This window comes from Coregonus lavaretus (genome assembly GCF_964263955.1).
Source record: "Coregonus lavaretus genome assembly, contig: HAP1_SCAFFOLD_1830, whole genome shotgun sequence".
NCBI lineage: Eukaryota > Metazoa > Chordata > Actinopteri > Salmoniformes > Salmonidae > Coregonus > Coregonus lavaretus.
Window position 1 is genome coordinate 10,675 of NW_028160864.1, and position 23,627 is coordinate 34,301.

General features: G+C 45.4%; 1 protein-coding gene across 3 annotated transcripts; it reads left to right on the forward strand.

Annotated features, from left to right (window-relative positions):
- The first annotated feature begins 1,284 nt into the window (after nucleotides 1-1,284).
- Nucleotides 1,285-23,627, forward strand: LOC311121368 (single-stranded DNA-binding protein 3-like). 3 transcript variants are annotated; one of them, XM_084195870.1, is made up of 18 exons: nucleotides 1,285-1,534; nucleotides 8,154-8,226; nucleotides 8,891-8,952; nucleotides 9,739-9,823; nucleotides 12,590-12,679; nucleotides 13,823-13,888; nucleotides 14,403-14,462; nucleotides 14,571-14,637; nucleotides 16,772-16,839; nucleotides 18,429-18,490; nucleotides 18,740-18,785; nucleotides 18,946-18,981; nucleotides 19,103-19,157; nucleotides 19,266-19,336; nucleotides 19,535-19,613; nucleotides 19,728-19,756; nucleotides 20,026-20,127; nucleotides 20,460-23,627. In XM_084195870.1, exons 1-18 carry the CDS (start codon nucleotides 1,479-1,481, stop codon nucleotides 20,613-20,615), a joined length of 1,263 nt encoding a protein of 420 aa, XP_084051996.1. In that variant the 5' UTR covers nucleotides 1,285-1,478; the 3' UTR covers nucleotides 20,616-23,627. The 3 variants fall into 3 exon arrangements, with proteins under 3 accessions (XP_084051996.1, XP_084051994.1, XP_084051995.1); XM_084195868.1 differs by lacking the exon at nucleotides 20,460-23,627 and adding an exon at nucleotides 20,270-20,389; XM_084195869.1 differs by lacking the exon at nucleotides 20,460-23,627 and adding an exon at nucleotides 20,270-20,389 and having other exon boundaries at nucleotides 19,103-19,154.

A 23,627-nucleotide genomic window follows, 5' to 3' on the forward strand; every position in this document is an offset into this window, starting at 1 on the left:
ATCCAACAAACAGCCTAATTGGTGAGTCAAACAGGCTCATTCAATTAGCGATGAAACATGTGAATGTAATATTCTGAGAGGTCCTCTTCTGGAGTGATTGAAAATACAGGTCTGGCTCGATTGAACACAACCTGTTTGGAGTGTGTGTGAGATGTGTGTGTGCGTGTGTGTACATTAGGGTGAATACCTCTGAATTCCAGGAGTGGAGTTGATTTATAATTACCCTAACAAACCATACGAACCATCTTACCCTATCAGAAATACACACACACACTCCCTCAACAGTGTGTGTGTTCTGAGATGTATTTGGGCTCAGACCAATCGATACTGATGCTATGATGAGACAGTGATAGAGTTTGTGGTCTAGAGCTGAGTAGATACAAACACACTCTCCCTCTCTCTCTTCCCCATGGAGCAACACAAGCACACGGACAGCTCTGCCTAGCTAGATTGTGTTTGTGTGTCCTAGCTCTTTGCACTCTCTCTTCGCTTTCCCCCTTTTTTGGACAATGTGTTTGCTTATGTGTGTCCTGTAGAAAACAGTGGAGGTGGTTAACCCCAAGAATGACATGCATGCGCACACACACATGCATGCAGTCAGTGTGTCCTTCCCACAGATGAGCAACATTTAAACAGAACACTTCGCTCCTGCACACACACACCCCGCCACTGCACTGCACCGCCACTCACACGCATTCTTAAAGGGACAGGACACACACACACGTCCCTCAACTTCATACCTGGTATACATGTACACATTTTATGAATAATTCCCTCACGACACACAGGCAGCCCAATTCTGATCTTTTTTTTTCACTAAATTGGTCCTTTCACAAAAACAGATCTGAAAAATATCTGATGTGAAAAGATCTGCTGTGATTGGCCAAAATACCAATTAGTGGAAAGATGATCAGAATTTGTCTGCCTGTGTAAACACAGCCACATAACTATTTCTAAACAGGACACACAGAGCTTTTATATACCATTCCTGGCCGAAACACACCTTACAGAGCACACAGTTACATGTGGGCACAGTGGGACACTGTTAAAAGAGGTATGTTAGTGCTGTGCTAGATCAAAACCCTGCACACACCCATGTGGGTCTCCAAGCCCAGGAATGAAGAACACTGTCCAGTCTATCATAATTTAGTTAGGCAAATAAACCAAAACGTGGTCTCTATTTCTTTAAGAAGCCCCCACCATTCTACAACAGGGGGAGCGTGAGTACAATCCTGGAACAGCGACTGAAGAAAAAAAAAGATCACCAACAGACGGTTTCAAGCTCCCCCCGACGGCAGCAGCCCCTGTTCGGATCGGCAATGTTGAGGATGGATGTAACCTGCTAGAAAAAAAAGACACCGGGGCACAGTGAGAGAGAGAACACTACTGCTGTGTAGCTATGGAGATCGTAAGTGGTCGCTTTCTTTGACAGGTGTCGGAACAGGACTGAATAAAAAGTATCGAAACCAGCTTCAAGGATGTACGCCAAGGGGAAAGGTGCTGTTGTGCCCTCAGATAACCAAGCAAGAGAAAAGTAAGTGGGAATAGTGCACTGTCACAAAAACACTAGCTAGAGACACTAAAGCTAGGATATCTACTGTTATCTCCAACGCTCACATACACCACCTAGCTTGTTGTCATATAAAGTGTGCAGATGAGGATACGATATGCTCTCTCTTCGTAGTTGTTTTGGTTCTTTGTTTTTCAGGTTGTTTTCTTGCATCGGTGAAGTCTTGTAGCCCTCCCTAACAAGCAAGCAGTTATTGGGAGTTGATGGCTAGCCTAGCTAACGTTAGCTAACTACCAAGCTATCCATTCCTACCAGTTTCATTCTCATCCGGTACAGTAGATTATTAACTTCATGTATGATGTTGGAGATATTAAGCAACATTGGCAAAGTCGTTAGTTTTAAAACTATGTGCAATATGTTGCATTTTAGAATTTAGTGCAAAATAGAGAATCCCTCTCCCTACCTCTCTGGGTATTGGGAACAATGCATTCGTAAAGATGCTTGTGTGTTGTTTCAGGAATCCTGTGATTTAGCTTATGGTGAAATAACGTAGCCGACTGATAGCTTTTACAAAGTTGAAACCAATGTAACAGGTTTTGTTTCAGTGTAACAAAGGAGTGTCCAACGTTCCAAAAAGTAACTCTTCGAACTCACTCGCTTGTATCAATGTGTGTTCTTTCATACGCGAGCTACTGATAGGTAGGCTAGGAGCTAGCTAGCGGCAAGTATGACAACTTTGTGTCCAAACCGTTTGTTTAGGCCTTATCAAAGAGTAAATTACGTGTACTTTATAAAACGAGGTTTGCTGTAATTTAAAATTGGCCCTATGCTGAGCATTTGGCCAAATAGTTGAGTTATAAACTAGGTAGTGTGCTAGCTCAGATAGCTGTAGCTTACCTATCCCTTTGTCTGCTAGCTACGGATGCCGTTTTGTCTGTGAAGGATGCTGGTCCGCTGATGTAGGAACTGGCAGCTAGTACGACAGTAACTATATTATCCACCCTGTGCTACTGTGTTTTTGCATTTATGTTTCGTTCCTAATCATGTTTGTCTCGCAACATGTGTTGAGACTTCAAATTTGTATGTTATAACCTGCAGAACCAGATACCCATAATTATGCACTGTGAACAACACAACTACTAGGCTATTCATACTGATTTATTTGAACTTTACTTACAAGCTGTAGATGGCTCTTTTTCCCGTGTCTTGCCAAATGTCAACAAAGCCGGATACCTCATTATTTGCCCATGCTTTTTACCACACACTTCAGTCCATGTTTCAATAAAAGCTGTTCCAAGCCTTGTCCCTTAGATGTGCAAATAAATTGTCAAAGCATTTGTCTGTTCCTTTTGTCTATGTCTGTGTTGTGCTTGATATGAGTATGTTCATCTCTACAATCTAGCCTAACTGATTATCTCTGCAATCTAGCCTAACTGATTTTATGAATCAACCTCAGCACGAGCTCAGGGCAGACCATCGCTTAGCTCAGAAGACAAACTTTTGTTGATCTTCCTCTCCTCCCCTTTCCGTCTCTCTATTATTCTGCCTCCTTACCTCCCCTCTGTCTCCTCTCCTTTCTTCCCCCCCTCTCCAATGCTCAGTTCTCCCTTCCTCTCTTCCAAGTCCTCATCTCCCTCTTCTGTGTTGAATTATTGAGTGTCAGACTGAAGCGGTTGCTCTCGCTGTGAGTTGGAGCGGTGTGTGTGTGCGGTCGCCCCTGATCTGGCGCAATGTGTGTGTTTCTCTGTCTGTGAGAAGGAGAGAGAGAGAGTGTGTGTGTGTCGGTGGGCTGGCTTATCCATGTTTAAAGAGGGGTTTTGTCTGCAGCCGCAGGCAGGATGTCAGGTGTACTGGTGGCGTACATCAGGGGGGAAGTTTGTGTGAAAGAGAATGAGGGAGGAGTGAGCTGTCCCTTTGCTGACTGAAGAAGTGTGCGTGTGCACAGAGACACTACCTTCCCATCACAACATTTCCCCAGTGTTGCAGCTCAAGAAACTCTTCTCCTCTCAATGCGTGATTTTAAATAATGCAGCAGACCAGGTGCACATAGCCCCCCACACACACACACAGACAGGCCTCCCATCACACATAAACATTTCATCAGTGCCCTCGTGGGGGCGATCAGCAGTTTGATCCAGTTAACCATAGCATCCTGTAAACGGTCAGGAGAAGACATGGTGAGTGTGTCGTGTGTGTGAGAGTAGACCTACACTAACTAAAGTCAGTGGTGTAGTGGAGGGTAAACGCAGTTTACCCACCCTGCATCCCACTTCTGGCTTGCCTCTGAAGCTAAGCAGAGGCCCTCTTTCCTCTGGTCTAAAAAAAGATCACAATGCCCCAGGGCAGTGATTGGGGACATTGCCCTGTGTAGGGTGCCATCTTTCGGATGGGATGTTAAAAGGGTGTTCTGACTCTCTGTGGTCACTAAAAGATCCCATGGCACGTATCATAAGAGTAGGGGTGTTAACCCCGGTGTCATGGCTACATTTCCCTACCTTTTGGGGAAAAATGCATTGAAAGTATAGGCAGCGTTTCTTTATTCACCGTGACCGCCGATCAGTTTACCCACCTGTTTTTTTACCACTACATCACTGACTAAGGTGTGTGTGTGTGTGGTACTTGTGTGTGTCGAGAGACCCACACTCTAAACCAGCAGTCTCACATTGCTACATTTTGTCAGGTGTGTGTGTGAGAGAGAGGCCTAACTGACCCAAGACTGACAGTAAACTCCACTACACAACCAGGAAGCCTCAGAGAGTTGTGCGTGATAGAACCACTACCTCTGACATCCTGGCTCATAAATCACAAGCTCGCCTGTCTGAAGAGCTGCAACCTCACAATTACCTCCTGCTCTTAAGAGGGTTAGGACTCTTCTCTGGCAGTGTGTGTCCTGTCTTACCAGTTGTTATCGGTGTGATCACAGGATGGGAACACCCCTCAGCTATTTATGACCCTGTCCTGTGAGACAGCCCTTACGACTGTACACACACACCAGACCTGGGTTGAAATACATGTGTATTTTATTAATACTTATTTCAATACTTATTTTCTGTGTATTAGAGAATTTTCGAATAATATGGTCAGAATCAACTACTTGTATTGTATTCACGAGCTGTTGCGTCTCAACTGTTGGCAGGCACAACACAAACACCTCAGATGATGAAAGGGCTAAGCTACAACATATGCGAAATATAAAAATAAAAAAGTGGAGTTTACCATTTTTGTAAAAATAATTGTTTTCAAATTTTAAAATAGTTTGACAACCCTGTTTTGTAAGCTTTTTAAATGATATTTTCCAGTGATGAAGACATGGCTGTCTCATGGTGTGTAAAATGGGTCAAATTTGAGCACCTTTATCTTTTCACTTTCTGACCATTTCGGTCATGGTCAAATATGTATGGAAAGTTTTTTGTTTAAATCAAAGGGGATGCTGTCAAAAAGTAATTGAATTCAAATGAGTGGAATCTCTCTTGATGCAGGATAACACTTTGTTGTTATATAGTACATTTCCTGCAGTTCTACATATTTTGCCATGGGGCGAACATTTATGCAATTTTATAACAAATTTCATACCGTTCTACTAATTTTGCCATGAAAAAAAAATAAAATACGGTTTTAGTTACTTTCCAGCAATTCTACCCATTTGCCATGGGGTGAAATTATTGCCTTTTTAAAGATGCACTATGCAGAAATTGCTCTTAAAATTCTAATAGTTAGCCTAATTTCCGTTTGTGACAAAACAAGCAAGTATAGTGTAGAGAATCATTGTGCCATCTAAACTGCTGTGAAATATTGTTTCCATAACCAAAAATATTTCATTTTCAGCTGTTTGAAGCTGGTGTACAAAACCAAAAGTAAAAGTAAAAGGCGCAAAAACCAAACTTAAAAATGGGAGGCATAGACATAGCATACATACAACAGATCTACCGCTTCTTAGACTTGATTTCAATGAGAATGACAGATCTATAACTCACATTTCTATGTGAATTTTGTCGGGTTGCCCAAAAAGTTACATATTGTAGCTTAGAAGCAAATTTCCTGCAGTTCTACATATTTTGTCATGACTTATGCCATGTTAACCCCTTTCAGCCTGAGCGGAATGTTCCATTTCTTACTGGATCATGACCTTGTCGTGCATTAATGAGTATAATTTGCTGGTGTAAAAACATGATACCTATTTTGAAAGCTGAGAAACTGCCCTTTCAAATGACAATAATCAGTCAAGAAAGAACACCTGTGAAAATGTATCTTTTATATATGAAAATCAATGCTTTCCCCAAAAAATAACTGCCATTTACAACACTTTCTAATGAGGATAGAGAAAAACTTAGAGCATATTGAGTGTTTTGTTTTGTAAGGGTTGAAAATCTGAAATCAGAATACAAATACATTTGACTGTGAACTAGTTAGTTGTTTTAGTGACCAATGGTATTTAAAAAATGATAATAATTGTATATGGAATGTTCCTTGATCAGACACTTTATTATCTGGATAGTATATTAAACACATCTGCACCAAAACAAATTACAAATAGCATTTAGTCTTACATATGATAAGGAAAGACATAAACAAGTAACATAATATTAATAACACAATAACTTTATTGAAAGAATAATGTTAGGGAATACATTGTCTCATTCAAACTTGTAAAAAAAGAAAGTGCAAGTTATCGCCATCATAGCCATAACATTATATACAACATTCATCGCAGGGATATTGTCATCAAAATCGATCTGGAATTACATAATATAATAAGAAAGGCATATAATAACAATAATTGGCTTTTACAACGGTAATTTCTTCTATACATCCATTACACTAGAACAATAGCCTATCACGTGAGGAGTCAGACCGGGAACAATTTAAAAGCCCAACATTATTTTACAGTCTTTACAAGTCCTTTACATCTCCAAGGCCATGAGAGTCATGACTCAAACATAATAATAATAATATGCCATTTAGCAGACGCTTTTATCCAAAGCGACTTACAGTAACATGTAGGCAGGCTGGCATGCAGGATGTATGGGATAAGGAAAGGAAAACATATACAAGGGTGAGGAACATGCACGAGTCGGTTATCTCAGAGTAGCTGCGGTGGACCTGGAGTGCAGCCGGTGGCTGGTAGGACAAGGAGGCAAGGCCAGTGGGGGAGGACCAGAAGGAGGTGCGGAGGGGGAAAGAAGGGTAGAGGCAAGAGTGGATGCGGTCTGGGGAGGGGCGTAATGCTGGGCAGCTGGGGAGTGTCTTAAACCTGTGGGGGCAGGGGGACAGGCATCAGTTGGCATCAAGCATACTGTGTTTCTATAACCGCCCTAAACCAGCCTGATCTGGCAAGCTCACATTCTGTTTCACTGCAAGTGAAGTGAAACCAGTGTGGGCACAGTGGTCAATCTGGTTTAGTTGACATTTCAGTCATTTAGCAGACACTCTTATCCAGACCGACTTACAGGAGCAGTAAGGGTTAAGTGCCTTGCTCAAGGGCAGATCAACAGATATTTTTCACTTAGTCAGCTCCGGGATTCGAACCAGCGACCTTTCGCTTACTGGCCCAACGCTCTTAACCGCTAGTCTACCTGCCTATTTTACTAGCCCATACCAGCGACCAACTTAGCTATGTTATCGACAGTACACAAAGAAAATCTTGCTCACTTATTTTGCCAGCTAGAAAGAAATAGCCAAACATTTATTCAGAAACGGAAGGAGAGGCTAGCTAGCTATAGCAATAGCTAACGCTAGCTGCTGCCTCTTCAAGCAGCATTACAACCAACATTCACCACTGCAATTACAGACTTTGAAAGAAAACAATATAGTATTTAAAGTGACATTATTGATAAAACATTGTCATAACCAATTTAACAACTTTCTTACCTCAACTGATCCACCTGGTGGTTTCCATTTTGAAGCTGTCAAAATAGCACTCGATCCACTCTCCTTCCAGTCATCTACCAGGGCACTGAGGCAAATGGAGGATTTGCTCCGTGACCTTTCGTTGAAGTAAAAAAAAAAATCCCACCCATAAAGCCCTAAACCAATTATATCTATTTGTATCTCATGTTGTCATGTGTAAATGGCAGTTTACAGAAATACATTTTGGTGATTGGACGGCAGTGTTATTAAGGCTTTAAACCATCGTAACTATTATTACGAAATTAGAATGCTCCGGCTGGAAGGGTTTTAATGATATCTGAGTGAGAAAGACTAACAAAATCAATCGGGGACCATAGGCACGTGCCCTGCATACCTGGTCGGTATTCGGCCATGATTACTACAAATTTAGATAGCTGGCTAGATTAATTTACCAATCTAAAAATTGTTAGCTGACATGGGTAATTGAGTGACTGTCAGTGACTGACATAACAAGAGAAAAATTGCTGATGCACAACCAAATTTCGAACTTGCACCTTGTGTATTCTACTATTCTAACTCGCAATAGTAAGTTGAGACCCCGACTGAGTTCCCAAAAACAACCTAGCAGCCTAGGGCCCTAAGCGACTGCTTATGCCTGGAGCCGGCCCTGCACACACAGTCAGCCTTGTTGTTCTAGTAGGTTTGTGTAATCCTCAACCAGATCTTTGCTAATGCTAACGCCTATGGCTTTTTCTATAGATTTGCTAATGCAAAGTCCTGTTCTCCTCTGTTGCAGGTTAGCGCTGTACGTATATGAGTACCTGCTGCATGTAGGAGCACAGAAGTCTGCACAGACCTTCTTGTCAGAGGTAAGACGCACACACCTTTCTGTCCGACGACGTCGTCCTACCTCTAGCCTAGTGGTCTCCAACTTAGCTCCTTCCCAGGAAGTAAGGGACTAGAGTGAGACAGTGGGAGAAAGGTGGAGACTGACGGAGGGAGACTGAGGTAGGGAGATTTGGACAGGGAGCGGGAGCCTAGATGGAGGCAGTGGCAGAGGAAGGGAGACCGAGGGGGAAGGACGGAGTTGACAGAGGTAGAACGATGTGTTTACTGTGTCTCAGAGGGCATTGACTGAGAGGTAGGGAAAGAAGAGGGGGAGAGAGAGCGCGGTCGAGAAAGCGGAACAGCGTTGACTGGCTGAGACGGACTGATTATGTGTTCTTAACCTCTAGGCCAGTGGTGTCAAACTCATTCCATGGAGGGCCGAGTGTCTGCGCATTTTTTGGTTTTTCCTTTCAATTAAGACCTAGACAGCTAGGTGAGGGGAGTTCTTGACTAATCAGTGACCTTAATTAATCAATCAAGTACAAGGGAGGAGTGAAAACCCGCAGACACTCGGCCCTCCACACACACACTGACCGTCTCCTCTCCTACTGAGTTTAGAACTACACATCATGTTGCTTTGTCTCTCTCTCTTCTCTCTCTCTCTCTCTCTCTCTCTCTCTCTCTCTCTCTCTGTCTATCTTTCAGATACGATGGGAAAAGAATATTACATTAGGGGAGCCTCCTGGATTCCTGCACTCATGGTGGTGGTGAGTATCTAGGCCATGTGTGTGTGTGTGTGTGCGTATGTTCTTGTGTTCAGGTGTGTGTGTTCCATTAGAATATCACCACTCCATATCATTTCCATTCAGATACATAAGTGTGTGAGAGCGCATGTCAGAGTGTGATAGATGGCAAGTGAGGGTAGGATCGTGAATGACTGATATACTGTCCATAGATGCGGTAAAGGAGTCAATGGAACGCAGACGTTCCATTGACCAGATTGGCACACATTCAACAAATCTGATCTAACAAAGTGGACATTCATCAAATCCGTCATGATTTATGTATTGTAACAGGCCCACAATGTGGTTACTTAGTCCGATTTGGATATATTTGGCTGTTTTCGCTGCATAACATGTAGAAGTTGTCCCTTTTCAGGTTTAGAAGTGACTGCTAAATGCTAACTCCCGTTCGTAGAAGCTGGTTAGCATAGCTAGCATACAGAAACCGGTGGTGGTAGTCAGTCGTTTTTTAACTGTAATGCGATTGATTGGTACCGATGACATGAACATGTGTTGGGGTTGACATCCATACAAGCATTATACTGCGATTTCTACCTCAACATAGTGTGAAATAAACAATAGCCTAAATGTGGGATAATTTTGCTGGGGGGCAATGAGGAGATTCGGGATCTTTCCCCCACGGCACTTTCCTCAATGCGTTTCCATGGCAATTCTATTGCTTTGGTGGAGTTCGATTGACCTCTTTACCGCATCTATTGGCTCATCAGGTGCTCCCTAATATTAACCCTCTTCCTCTATTTCCTGTTGCAGTGTATTCTGGGATTTGTATTGCGCTGCGCCGGACAGAAGGGAGAACTGCGAACACTCCAGCGAGGCCAAGGCCTTCCATGATTACGTGAGTGACAGGCCCCAAGTGTGTGTCTTCATCCCATCTCTTCCCTTTGGCCTAGGGTAGTGTGTGTGTGTGTGTGTGTGTGTGTGTGTGTGTGTGTGTTGCTATCGTCAGTGTGTGGAGATAATGGAATAGAGGTCCTAATCCACTAATCCCAGCACTGGGCCGGGGCTAAGCCAGGGATTTGTGGGTGTGTATGTGTGTGTGTTGCAGCCCTGGCGTCCGGCCCAGAGCGATGGGGGCTTTCACATCCTCAGTGCCAGAGAGAGCTGGTTAACCGTGTGTGTGTGTGTGTGTGTGTGTGTGTGTGTGTGTGTGTGTGCATGCTTTGTGTGTATGTTCTGTCTTGTCTGCCTTGGCTGGCAACTGTTTGTGAGTGAAGCGCCAAGTTTGCCAGTCTCGAGGACCAGATGGGCACTCGAACACACAAGGTGTGTGTATATCCATGTCTAGTGTTCTGGCAGGGGGAGCGTGCATGTCTGTCTGTCTGTCTGTCTGTGTCTGTGGGCTCAGACATGGATATAAGTCATAGAAAGCTAATTCTATAGTTATTCTGTAACTCTCTCTTTGCCTTACACTCTCTCTCTCTCTCTCTCTCTCTCTCTCTCTCTCTCTCTCTCTCTCTCTCTCTCTCTCTCTCTCTCTCTCTCTCTCTCTCTCTCTCTCTCATTCTGCACACTCTCATCTCTCTTTTGGGGGGAGGGGGGGGGGGGGGATTACCACTCTCTTCTCTCCCCCTTTCTTTCCCATTTTCTCTCCCCTCCACTCTTTTTATTTCTCTGTCCCTCTCTCCGTCTTCCAGTGTTTGTTTGTGTCTTACCATTTGAAAAGGTACAAGGAAAAGGTCAATAATGTGTTGAGCACCATTGATCTGTCCATTTAGTGGTGTGTGTGTGGGGGGGGGCTGGATAGATCAATTCCATTCAGTATCGGTTAGCCACATCGCCCAATCAAATCATCAGTTTTGGTTTGTTGATTAATTATTCATGGTGGTGGATTCCTATAGGCTGAGCCAGACATTAACCTCCCTGTGGTGCTTCCTGTCAGTGTGTGTGTGGGATGGCGTGTGTGTTGACATGTATTGCTGTTTGTGTGGGTGAGTGAGAGTCAACCATGTAGATGTATTGATATACAGTTATTTGTCGGTGATGTGTAGGATTTAGGATTTGTCTGTGTTTTGTCAATATGTCAAGCATGATGCCAGTAGCCTGGTTAATGGTATTTCTATACGAACTTTCCCGTCTGGTATGATAGGTGGCGTTCTCACCATATTGCCTTTATCTATCCAATTATTTCATATCCACACGTGGCTAAGGCCTGGTTAGAGGTTGTTACTGAAACGGGTCTCTCTCTGTCTCTCTCTCCTCCTACCTCCCTCACTCCTCTCTCTCTCTCTCTTCTCTCGCTCTGAGAGGGGGATGCCAGAGGGACAGGGAGCAAAGGACCCGTCTCCATAGCAACAGCTTCCACTAGCTACTGCAAGAGAGATGAAGAGGGGGAGTGGGAGAGGGAGGGAGAAGGAGTGAGCAAAAGGAAGTGAGAGGGGGGGGGGGGGGGGGGGGGGAGAAGTGAGGCAGGGGAGAGAGGAGCGGTTAGGGCTGTGAGAGGCAGGGAGGGGAGAGAGGAGGGGTTAGGGCCGTGGGAGAGAGGAGAGGTTAGGGCCGTGGGAGGGGAGAGAGGAGAGGTTAGGGCCGTGGGAGGGAGGGGAGAGAGGAGAGGTTAGGGCTGTGGGAGGGAGGGGAGAGAGGAGAGGTTAGGGCCGTGGGAGGGAGGGAGGGGAGAGAGGAGAGGTTAGGGCCGTGGGAGGGAGGGGAGAGAGGAGAGGTTAGGGCCGTGGGAGGGAGGGGAGAGAGGAGAGGTTAGGGCCGTGGGAGGGAGGGAGGGGAGAGAGGAGGGGTTAGGGCCGTGGGAGAGAGGAGAGGTTAGGGCCGTGGGAGGGGAGAGAGGAGAGGTTAGGGCCGTGGGAGGGAGGGGAGAGAGGAGAGGTTAGGGCTGTGGGAGGGAGGGGAGAGAGGAGAGGTTAGGGCCGTGGGAGGGAGGGAGGGGAGAGAGGAGAGGTTAGGGCCGTGGGAGGGAGGGGAGAGAGGAGAGGTTAGGGCCGTGGGAGGGAGGGGAGAGAGGAGAGGTTAGGGCCGTGGGAGGGAGGGAGGGGAGAGAGGAGAGGTTAGGGCCGTGGGAGGGAGGGAGGGGAGAGAGGAGAGGTTAGGGCCGTGGGAGGGAGGGAGGGGAGAGAGGAGAGGTTAGGGCCGTGGGAGGGAGGGATGGGAGAGAGGAGAGGTTAGGGCCGTGGGAGGGAGGAGAGGTTAGGGCCGTGGGAGGGAGGGGAGAGAGGAGAGGTTAGGGAGGGATGGGAGAGAGGAGAGGTTAGGGCCGTGGGAGGGAGGGGAGAGAAGGATGCGAGAGAGGAGAGGTTAGGGCTGTGGGAGGGAGGGGAGAGAGCGATGGGAGAGAGGTGAGAAAGAGGAGGAGTACAGATGTTTGGGAATAGAGAGAGGGTTAAGGGGAATCAGCCGGAGAAAGAGGAGTATGGAGGAAGACCCTATGTTGTCCCCAGGGACTCAGTGGCCTGTTCATGGGCAGAATTAGCATAAAGACAAGGGGGATGGTGTGTGTGTATCAGTTTAACAGAAAGTGGGAAGGGCAGGGTTTAGGGTGGATGGTGTGTGTGTACATTTCTGTGTGTGTGTACATTTCTGTGTGTGTGCATCTATTAGTGTGTGTGATTGTGTGCTTCATCTTTTAACGTGTGTGTGTGTGTGTGTGTTGCAGAGTGCGGCAGCAGCCCCCAGTCCTGTGATGGGGAACATGCCTCCTAACGATGGCATGCCAGGAGGACCCATGCCGCCTGGATTCTTCCAGGTAATACACCTCTATTCATCCATCTCTTTACGCACGGTAAAACAGCCTCTTTTTGACGTCCCTCCCGCCACTCCTCCAAGTATCTTCACCATCCATTACTTTACTCCCTCTCTTCCTATATCTCCTTCTCACACTCCTTTTTTTCACCTCCCTCTCTATTCTAGACCTCCAATAATCCCTCACTCCTCTCCCCTTCTCTATACACACACACACACACACGGCCAGACAGTGTGATGGACAGCCCTGGCATTTGGCAGCAGGGATGATAAGGTGGAACGGAGAGAGGTGGAGGGAGGGAGGGAGAGAGAGAGGTAGAGAGAGACGGGCCTCAATGTGTTTGTTTCTGTGGCTACCACTTCATTGTTTGCGAAAGAGAGAACTGGAGAGAGAGAGAGTGCAAATGCGAGAGCAAGAGAGAGAGAGAGAGAGCTAGAATGGGAGAGAGGAAGTAGGTGAGAGTGGGAGATGGCAAGAGAATAGTGAGGGAGCGAGAAAAGAGAGGGAGAGGGAGACGCACGGAAGTGCTATTTATAACACAAGTGGGGGAGGAGGAGGAGGGGGTGTGTGCTTGTGTTGTCCTTTTTGTACAAGTGGCCTTATCATTAGCAAGAGCTGTTTGCTGCAAATATGCCTGTGTTGCTGTTATCGTGTGTGTGTGTGGTGTTTGTTCGCTAATGAGTTTATTTTACATTTTTATAGAAAGACACACACACAAAATAAACCTGAAGTCATACATGCATATTCTCTACAGTTCAAACAGTTCCTCGAGTCTAGCTTCATGTCCTGATGTTGACCAGTGTGGGATGGACAGTGACCAACCATGCTGTAGGCTCCTCGGATCCAGTGTTGTTCTGAGCTGTGCGTTTTAGCTGTGTCAACATTGCGCTCTAGTGGTGAAGACACCTTCTTATGATGGATTAGGAAAACTGCCTGTTCCATATCAACCCCCAGACTGGATAGTCAGAATGATTGATTGGCTAGCTCCTCTTCCTTTTTGTGTTCTGGTTGGCTGGCTCCTCTCCCTCTCTGTGTTCTGATTGGCTACTGGCTAGCTTCTCTTCCACATCCCTGATTGGCTTGCTCCTGCAGGTTTAATTGTGTTAGCTCCTCCCTCTCTCTGATGTCACTCTTCTCTTCTCTCAGGGTCCGCCAGGCTCCCAGCAGTCTCCTCACGCACAGCCCCCCCACGGCATGGGACCACACGGACAGGTAACACACACACACACACACACACACACACACATACATACACACATATATATATATATATATATATATATACACACACACACATAAATAATTGACTCTCCTCTGGAGCTGCTCTCGGGGGTTGGAGCTCTAGTCTCCACACACACACAAACACACTCCACCAACACCTCATCAATAAAACAAAAGATGAGCTGCTGTTGACCTACACACTGAGTGCACAGATGCATATGTGCGCAGGACAGACAAGACACACACAATGATCCACATGTAACACTAAGGCTAAGGGAGGAGAGCAAAGGCTAAATCCTTGAAGACAAGCTTCCTCTGTAAAATACATCTCATGAATGAGCCTTCTCATTGTTTTGGTGTCTGCTCGTTGTTTTGGTGTCTGCTCATTGCTGTGTTGTGTTCTCACCCCCTTCATCCTCATCCTCCATTCACACACTGTCCATCATCTGTCTGCTCAACTCCTTTTCAGTGGGAATGACAAAAACTCTCTCTCTGTCTCTCTCAGCCTTTCATGTCGCCACGGTTTCCAGGTGGACCCCGCCCCTCACTCCGAATGCCAAATCAGGTATGGAGCACACACTCACCTATACAGCTGAACACATACTTTCAGGTAATATGTGCTGGTGGTCCATACTCACTATCACACTTTCTCTCATCTGTCTGTTTCCCTCAGCCTCCAGGGGTAATCCCTGGTTCTCAGCCTCTCCTGCCAAACAGCATGGACCCCACCAGACCACAAGGTAGGTGTGTGTGTGTGTGTGCATGCGCGTTTGTGTGTGTACACACATTTTTTATGCTCCCACCTGGACAAAAGGAACACCTATGTGAGAATTCTGTTAAATAGGGCGGTAGGTAGCTTAGTGCCAGTAACCGAAAGGTCGCTGGTTCTAATCCCCGAGCCGACTAGGTGAAAAATCTGTCTGTGCCCTTGAGCAAGGCACTTAACCCTAATTGCTCCTGTAAGTCGCTCTGGATAAGAGCGTCTGCTAAATGACTAACATAAAAATAATAAAATAATTGACTACAGCTCAGCGTTCAAAGCCATAGTGCCCACAAAGCTCATCACTAAGCTAAGGACCCTGGGACTAAACACCTCCCTCTGCAACTGGATCCTGGACTTCCTGACGGGCCGCCCCCAGGTGTTAAGGGTAGGCAACAACACATCTGCCACACTGATCCTCAACACCGGGGCCCCTCAGGGGTGCGTGCTTAGTCCCCTCCTGTACTCCCTGTTCACCCACGACTGCGTGGCCAAGCAGGACTCCAACACCATCATTAAGGTTGCTGACGACACAACAGTGGTAGGCCTGATCACCGACAACGATGAGACAGCCTATAGGGAGGAGGTCCGAGACCTGGCAGTGTGGTGCCAGGACAACAACCTCTCCCTCAATGTGAGCAAGACAAAGGAGCTGATCGTGGACTACAGGAAAAGGAGGGCCGAACAGGCCCCCATTAACATCGACGGGGCTGTAGTGGAGCAGGTCGAGAGTTTCAAATTCCTTGGTGTCCACATCACCAACAAATTATCATGGTCCAAACAAACCAAGACAGTCGTGAAGAGGGCACGACAACGCCTTTTCCCCCTCAGGAGAAAAGATTTGGCATGGGTCCCCAGATCCTCAAAAATGTATATAGCTGCACCATCGAGAGCATCCTGACCGGTTGCATCACCGCCTGGTATGGCAACTGCTCGGCATTCGACTGTAAGGCGCTACAGAGGGTAGTGCGTACGGCCTAATACATCACTGGGGCCAAGCTTGCTGCCATCCAGGACCTATATACTAGGCCAGGGCTGCCCAACCCTCTTCCTGGAGATCTACCCTCCTGTAGGTTTTCAGTCCAACCCTAATTTAGCGTATCTGATTCAGCTAGTTAGGGTCTTGTTGAGCAGCTAATAAGTAGAATCAGTTGTGTTTAAATTAGGGTTGGACTGAAAACCCACAGGACGGTAGATCTCCAGGAAGAGGGTTGGGCAGCCCTGTACTAGGTGGTGTCAGAGGAAGGCCCAAAATGTTTTCAAATACTCCAGTCACCCAAGTCATAGACTGTTCTCTCTGCTACCGCACGGCAAGTGGTACGGGAGCGCCAAGTCTAGGTCCAAAAGGCTCCTTAACAGCTTCTACCCCCAAGCCATAAAACTGCTGAACAATTAATCAAATGGCCACCCGGACTATTTACATTGACTCACTGTTCATTATCTATGCATAGTCACTTTACCCCTACCTACATGTACAAATTACCTCTACTAACCTCTACCCCCGTACATTGACTCGGTACCGGTGTACCACCTGTATATAGCCTCGTTATTGTTATTTTATTGGGTTACTTTTTATTATATTTTTTACTTTAGTTTATTTAGTAAATAACTCTATTTCTTGAACTGCATTGTTGGTTAAGGGCTCGTAAGTAAGCATTTCACGGTAAGGTCTACACCTGTTGTATTCGGCGCATGTGACAAATAGAATTTGATTTAATTTGTTTATGTAAATGTAGTGTTTCAAGTGGCATTCCGCACTTCTCATTGGATAACCATTGATGACGCCAGCATCCCCCAGGACCCTACAGATGTAGGGGTCATCTGGGTAGAAGATATGATCGTGTGTGTTTTGTCTTGAGATTACAGGTTCAGATTAGAGATGACTGTTTAACCCAACAGGGGTCCCAGTTTAATGAGATTAGAGGAGAGTTTAGTCTGTTGCCTGCCATAGACTGGCCATATGTGGATTAGGTGTGGAGATGACCGCCTCATCGGATAAAAGCATTTGCTAAGTGATGGAATGATCCATATTAGACCGTCCCATAGTATCTTCATGTTAACTACCAGTGTGTGTTGGTGTTAAGACTGTGTTCTTGTTATCTTTTCTACTATAGGACATCCTAATATGGGCGGGCCAATGAGAATGAACGCTCCGCGAGGAATGGGGCCCATGGGTCCACAGGTAAGCACACACATACATACATACATACATACATACATACATACATACATACATACATACATACATACAGTGGGGGAAAAAAGTATTTAGTCAGCCACCAATTGTGCAAGTTCTCCCACTTAAAAAGATGAGAGAGGCCTGTAATTTTCATCATAGGTACACGTCAACTATGACAGACAAAATGAGAAAAAAAATCCAGAAAATCACATTGTAGGATTTTTAATGAATTTATTTGCAAATTATTATGGAAAATAAGTATTTGGTCAATAACAAAAGTTTCTCAATACTTTGTTATATACCCTTTGTTGGCAATGACACAGGTCAAACGTTTTCTGTAAGTCTTCACAAGGTTTTCACACACTGTTGCTGGTATTTTGGCCCATTCCTCCATGCAGATCTCCTCTAGAGCAGTGATGTTTTGGGGCTGTCGCTGGGCAACACGGACTTTCAACTAACTCCAAAGATTTTCTATGGGGTTGAGATCTGGAGACTGGCTAGGCCACTCCAGGACCTTGAAATGCTTCTTACGAAGACACTCCTTCGTTGCCCGGGCGGTGTGTTTGGGATCATTGTCATGCTGAAAGACCCAGCCACGTTTCATCTTCAATGCCCTTGCTGATGGAAGGAGATTTTCACTCAAAATCTCACGATACATGGCCCCATTCATTCTTTCCTTTACACGGATCAGTCGTCCTGGTCCCTTTGCAGAAAAACAGCCCCAAAGCATGATGTTTCCACCCCCATGCTTCACAGTAGGTATGGTGTTCTTTGGATGCAACTCAGCATTCTTTGTCCTCCAAACACGACGAGTTGAGTTTTTACCAAAAAGTTATATTTTGGTTTCATCTGACCATATGACATTCTCCCAATCCTCTTCTGGATCATCCAAATGCACTCTAGCAAACTTCAGACGGGCCTGGACATGTACTGGCTTAAGCAGGGGGACACGTCTTGCACTGCAGGATTTGCAGATCGATTTGCAGAGCCCCAGATCGAGGGAGATTATCAGTGGTCTTGTATGTCTTCCATTTCCTAATAATTGCTCCCACAGTTGATTTCTTCAAACCAAGCTGCTTACCTATTGCAGATTCAGTCTTCCCAGCCTGGTGCAGGTCTACAATTTTGTTTCTGGTGTCCTTTGACAGCTCTTTGGTCTTGGCCATAGAGGAGTTTGGAGTGTGACTGTTTGAGGTTGTGGACAGGTGTCTTTTATACTGATAACAAGTTCAAACAGGTGCCATTAATACAGGTAACGAGTGGAGGACAGAGGAGCCTCTTAAAGAAGAAGTTACAGGTCTGTGAGAGCCAGAAATCTTGCTTGTTTGTAGGTGACCAAATACTTATTTTCCACCATAATTTGCAAATAAATTCATAAAAAATCCTACAATGTGATTTTCTGGAGAAAAAAAAACTCAATTTGTCTGTCATAGTTGACGTGTACCTATGATGAAAATTACAGGCCTCTCTCATCTTTTTAAGTGGGAGAACTTGCACAATTGGTGGCTGACTAAATACTTGTTTTCCCCACTGTACATACATGCATACATGCATTCTATGGTTATGACACTGTATCTCTTCTCTCTATGTAGAACTACGGGGGTATGAGACCTCCTCCTAACTCCATGGGTGGTCCTATGCCTGGGATGAACATGTAAGTGTTCCCTCCATAGGGAGTAATACGGTCTATCCCATAGCACCAGCTTCATGATTGAATATCTAAGGCCCCGACATCATGAATGTTGAACTGTTGTTTTCTTGGTTTATGGCAGTATTTCCCTGTACTTATAGTGTCTCTCTCTGTGTCTCTCTCTGTGTCTCTCTCTCTCTGTCTCTCTCTCTCTCTCTGTCTCTCTGTCTCTCTCTCTCTGTCTCTCTCTCTCTGTCTCTCTCTCTCTCTCAGGGGTCCTGGTGGTAGAGGGCCGTGGCCTGGTCCCAATGCTAACTCAGTAAGTCACTTTGTTTCCTCCTCTATTTGTTAGATTAGATGATGCATTACGATGATTGTTATTATTAAACAGGTGGCTTGAAAAGGTACTGTACTGACCTCTTGTTGCTGGAGGAAAGAACGATGACCCCTAACCTGTAGTTTCCCTTCTCTCATCACAGATACAATACTCCTCCTCATCTCCAGGCCACTATGTGGTGAGTAGCCAACCGTCAGTGTGTTCAATAACACCTCACTCCTAAAACTGTTCCTTAGATGTAGAAATGGGAAATTGTGTGCACTGTTCTTATTGACCTTATTGAACTATCTGTTTCCCAGGGTCCTCCAGGAGGAGGGGGGCCGCCTGGAACTCCCATCATGCCCAGCCCAGGTGGTGCGTCTCTTAAATATGCCCCCCAGCACCAGTACTATATTTAGGCACTGTATGTGTGTTGCCTTTCTCTGTGGACTAATGTTGTACTACTGTCTTCGTCTCCCGCAGACTCAAACAACTCCAGTGAAAACATCTACACTATGATGAACCCTATAGGACCAGGAGGAAACAGACCCAACGTGAGTCACATTACATGTCCTGTTACACCACATGACATCACACAACGTGACACCACAATACGTTATAACACAGTATGACTTTATCCCCCTGCTGATTAGATAAGGCCATAAAACCAGTCTGAAGATCCAGTATCACTGAGACATCTTTGTGTGTGTGTGTGTGTGTCATTCTGACTGTGTGTGTGTTTTCTCTCCCAGTTCCCTATGGGCCCAGGGCCCGATGGACCGATGGGAGCCATGGGAGCCATGGAACCACACCACATGAACGGATCACTAGGTGGGTGCTATGACAGGGTTATGAACACCTGTAATAATGCAGTCTTAAGGGTGACATAATGTTCAGTGCATGGATTAACTGTTTGAATCTCATCTCTCTCTCATTGTCTCTCAGGCTCTGGGGACATGGACGGGTTGCCAAAGGTGAATATAATTCCCCTTTTCTACAACTTTTTACTTCAATCTCTCAAACAGGCGGAGGGTTTACGGTCAAAGGGACATGTCTTGGTGCTGCTGGACAAATAACTTGTGGTACTCATGCATGTTTGTTTTACGTATTTGTAGGGTTATCTTACTCTCTCTCTCTCTCTCTCTCTCTCTCTCTCTCTCTCTCTCTCTCTCTCTCTCTCTCTCTCTCTCTCTCTCTCTCTCTCTATCTATCCCTCTCTCTCTCTATCTATCCCTCTCTCTAGAACTCTCCTAACAACATGGGGGGTATGAGCAACCCTCCCGGGACGCCGCGGGACGATGGAGAAATGGGTGGGAACTTCCTCAACCCATTCCAAAGTGAAAGTGTGAGTACTGCTGGCCGATGACCCCTGAGCCTTGAACCTTGACCCCTCAAGAACCAGGGTGGGAGACCTGGTATGTAATGTTGTAGCGTTTACATATTCACTCATCTCTACCACTCCCCCCCTTCCCTTTCTCTCTTCACAGTATTCACCCAACATGACGATGAGTGTGTAATTTAATTTCTTTATTTTTGTATTTTCTTTTGGTTATTTTCTTTTTGTACCTTTCCACCTGGATTTTTCCAACCCCACACCCCTCACCTTGGATCGGACTCATTCTGCCTTTCCCACCTCAACCCTACCTCCACCCCCTCGGAACTCTCACCGCTAACCAGGCTTCTAGGACAGTCCTGGGGCATGCTGGGCCTCTAGTGAAGTTGGAGCTTCCCGACGCTGTGTGTGGCATAGACAGGAAACAGAGACACAGGAAGTCCCTACTCTCTGACCCCGCCCCCTGCCTCTCTGACTTCTTGTCAGGGTCTGGACAATGAGAGCGGGATGAGAGAGAGAAAGGAGGAGAGACTGGATAACATGGACGCCCTTCAGGACACAGCATGGTAGGGTTCTGTCAATAGCTGTCTGGAAGCTCTACAAACATTACATTGGATTTGAATTCACTTTTATTTGTTTTGATTGTTTCTAATGGATTTGATTGTGTTTCTAATGGATACAGGGGTGGAACAGGGAACGAATCTCGAATGATCCCCTTTTCCCTATGTAGTGCACTACTTTAGAGGGAATAGGGTGTCATTTGAGACGTAGACATGGACGTGTCGTCCATCCCCCTCCCCCCTAGTTCACTCTGTATACATTTAAAAAACAGAGGTGTTGTGATGTTGATCGATGAATGTTTTCCATTACTCTGTATGTAATGTATTATTGCTATTCTTTTATATTCTTTCATTGTTATTATGATTAATAATATTGTTATGATTTATGGTTATTTTAAAATGTAGGATTTAATTTCTGGGGTTTTTTGTTGTTGAAAGGGCATATATACACACATACACACACACAGATGACCTCTTCCTTAGTAACTTCAGAGGATGGTGAACCTTCACTAGTCTCCTTAAGGAAAACCCACAGGATATACATTATCTACTGCCCCCTCTTTGCCCAGTCAGAGAACATCACCTTGGTCCATCATGGTACTTTAAATTGTAATTCCCATAGTAATGTCCCTCTCCATTACCCTGAGAAGGCGTTTTCTCTGTAGTAGACTAAGTGACCCTGAACATGCAGAGGATGCACAGTTGTATTTATTTGTTTAATTTTCCATTGAGACAGACTTGTTGTCAACCTGTTCCATCTGCACACTCCGGAATCACTCTGCACCAATCAGCAACCATCTTCTAGAGGAAGACATCTTGGAAGTGTCTGGTTTTTGTTTTAATTGTGGTTTTTACCCAGAGGGCAGTTCTTCTGACCCTCTGTGAAATGATGATTCTGATTGGATGCTTAAAGGACTCTTATAACAGAGCTGAGCCAATCAGGAGGCGGCGTGGCAATTGCCATAGTGACTGACTGTCAAGATCCCCCAGAGGGCAATGTTTGTCCTTACACACACACACACACACACACACACAACCAATCGGCCCACCTACACCATCCACCTCCCCAACCACCTCTCTCTCATTTTGTGACGTCTCCATCTGTCTTTGGTTTGTGTTTGTAAATACTGTAAAGTGAATTTTGATATCATGACATGTTTTGATATTTCCGTCACAACCAATGAATGATGAGAAATGAGTTGATTCAGACCAACTGGGTTTTAAAGAGACGATGTGTGTTTTTACAGGGCCTCACTGTTTAACTCAGACACAACTAGGGCCAGGAGGAACCCTCTTTATTGGATCATTACTTAGTTATAAACTACAACTAACGTTAGGGTCCAGAGTATTTCCTGGTCAGGTCAAGCTGTTAGGGAAATCTCCTGTCCCTAGTAACGATAGATGAAAATAAAATGTTTTCTATTAAGGATTTTTATGTATTTGAATTGAGAAAATATGTAATAACGCAGGTTCTTAATGATATGAAGAGATGGTGTTAAAGGGGGGGAATGGCCTCTGGTGTATTTTGAGATACTGTTGTATAGATTCAACTCTGACCCATCCTCTCTACCATATTCACTAAGGGCAAATCTGAAATGCACCCAATTACCCTATGTAGTGCACTACTGAAGCCAAAAGTAGTGCACTACATAGGGAATAGGGTGCCATTTAGAACGAACCCTAGTTTGCACCAGTGCAAAGTGTTTCTGTTATTGTCAGAAAATGATCCAAATTGGAAAACAAACCGTGAAACTGTTTCTGTTTCACAATTTGAGATATATTTACTTACCATAACTAGGGCTAGGAGTTTATGTGCCCTTGTCAGTGGAGACTGCTGAGGGGAGGATGGCTCATAATAATGTCTGGAATGGAGCGTGGAGCCATGTTTGATGTATCTGATAACATTTCACAGATTCTGCTCCAGCTATTAGCACGAGCCCGCCGTCCCCAATTAAGGTGCCACCAACCTCCTGTGGCCCTTGTCATTTCATGTGCTCAGGAAAAACTCATGGCCCTGCTCATGACCTTCATGTGACCTTTCCGCTCTGCCCATAGAGATAGATAGAGGACTCATCTTTATATCTGTGCCATTATAGTGTCTGTGACAGCATGGGCAGCGCCATTCAGGCTACAACCCATAGGAATCCCAATCCAGTTGACTACTTTAAAATGGCGGAAGTATGGTGGAAGCCTTCAACGGGGCTGCCCATGCTAAAATGGCATTTTGGCCATTAGGGGCCTCTATCATTCTCTATGGCTCTACCGTTTTCAAGTTGTGTTCCCTGACCATGTGACCTGTCCAGGGAAACCTCCTGGCCCTAGTTCTTCCCCTCTGATCATAAGAGGTGTCAAACTCTGCACTGGTGCAAACGCCTGTCCTGTATGTAAAATCAACGTTGTCACATTTTTGGTCATTTCTGTGTTTCTATGGTGATGTATAATAATGGATCATTCTGGGAGGGTTGAAAGGAGGGGACAGAGGGAAAGGAAAGATTTCTGTTCCTTGGGTCTATCCATCTCAATAGTCTAAAGTAGCGTCCTCGTCTCCTCCTTCATCTGCACTGACGTGAAAGAAGCCGGATCAGTGCAGATGAAGGGGATGACGTGAGGAGAGGAAGCCACTTTAGACTATTGAGATGCAGCCCATGTTTTTCTCTGATGACAAAGCAGTATTGAATATGAGGCAGTCTGTGTCCCGGGGCCAGTTTTTCCAGTACATTTAGTCCATTACAATGATCCTGTGTTGTGTTCAATTCTGTTAACCCCTTTAGATTGGGTGCCTTTTTGATTTTAGATCCAACTGAAAGAGAAATTTGACCTATCTCTTGGAGTGACACCACATCATATGCTGTATATAAATGATCCCATGACATTTGGTTGGAAAATTGCCATTTTCAGGTTCAGGGCAACACGGTATCATGCCAATCTGGATTAAACATTGTGAAGAACTGC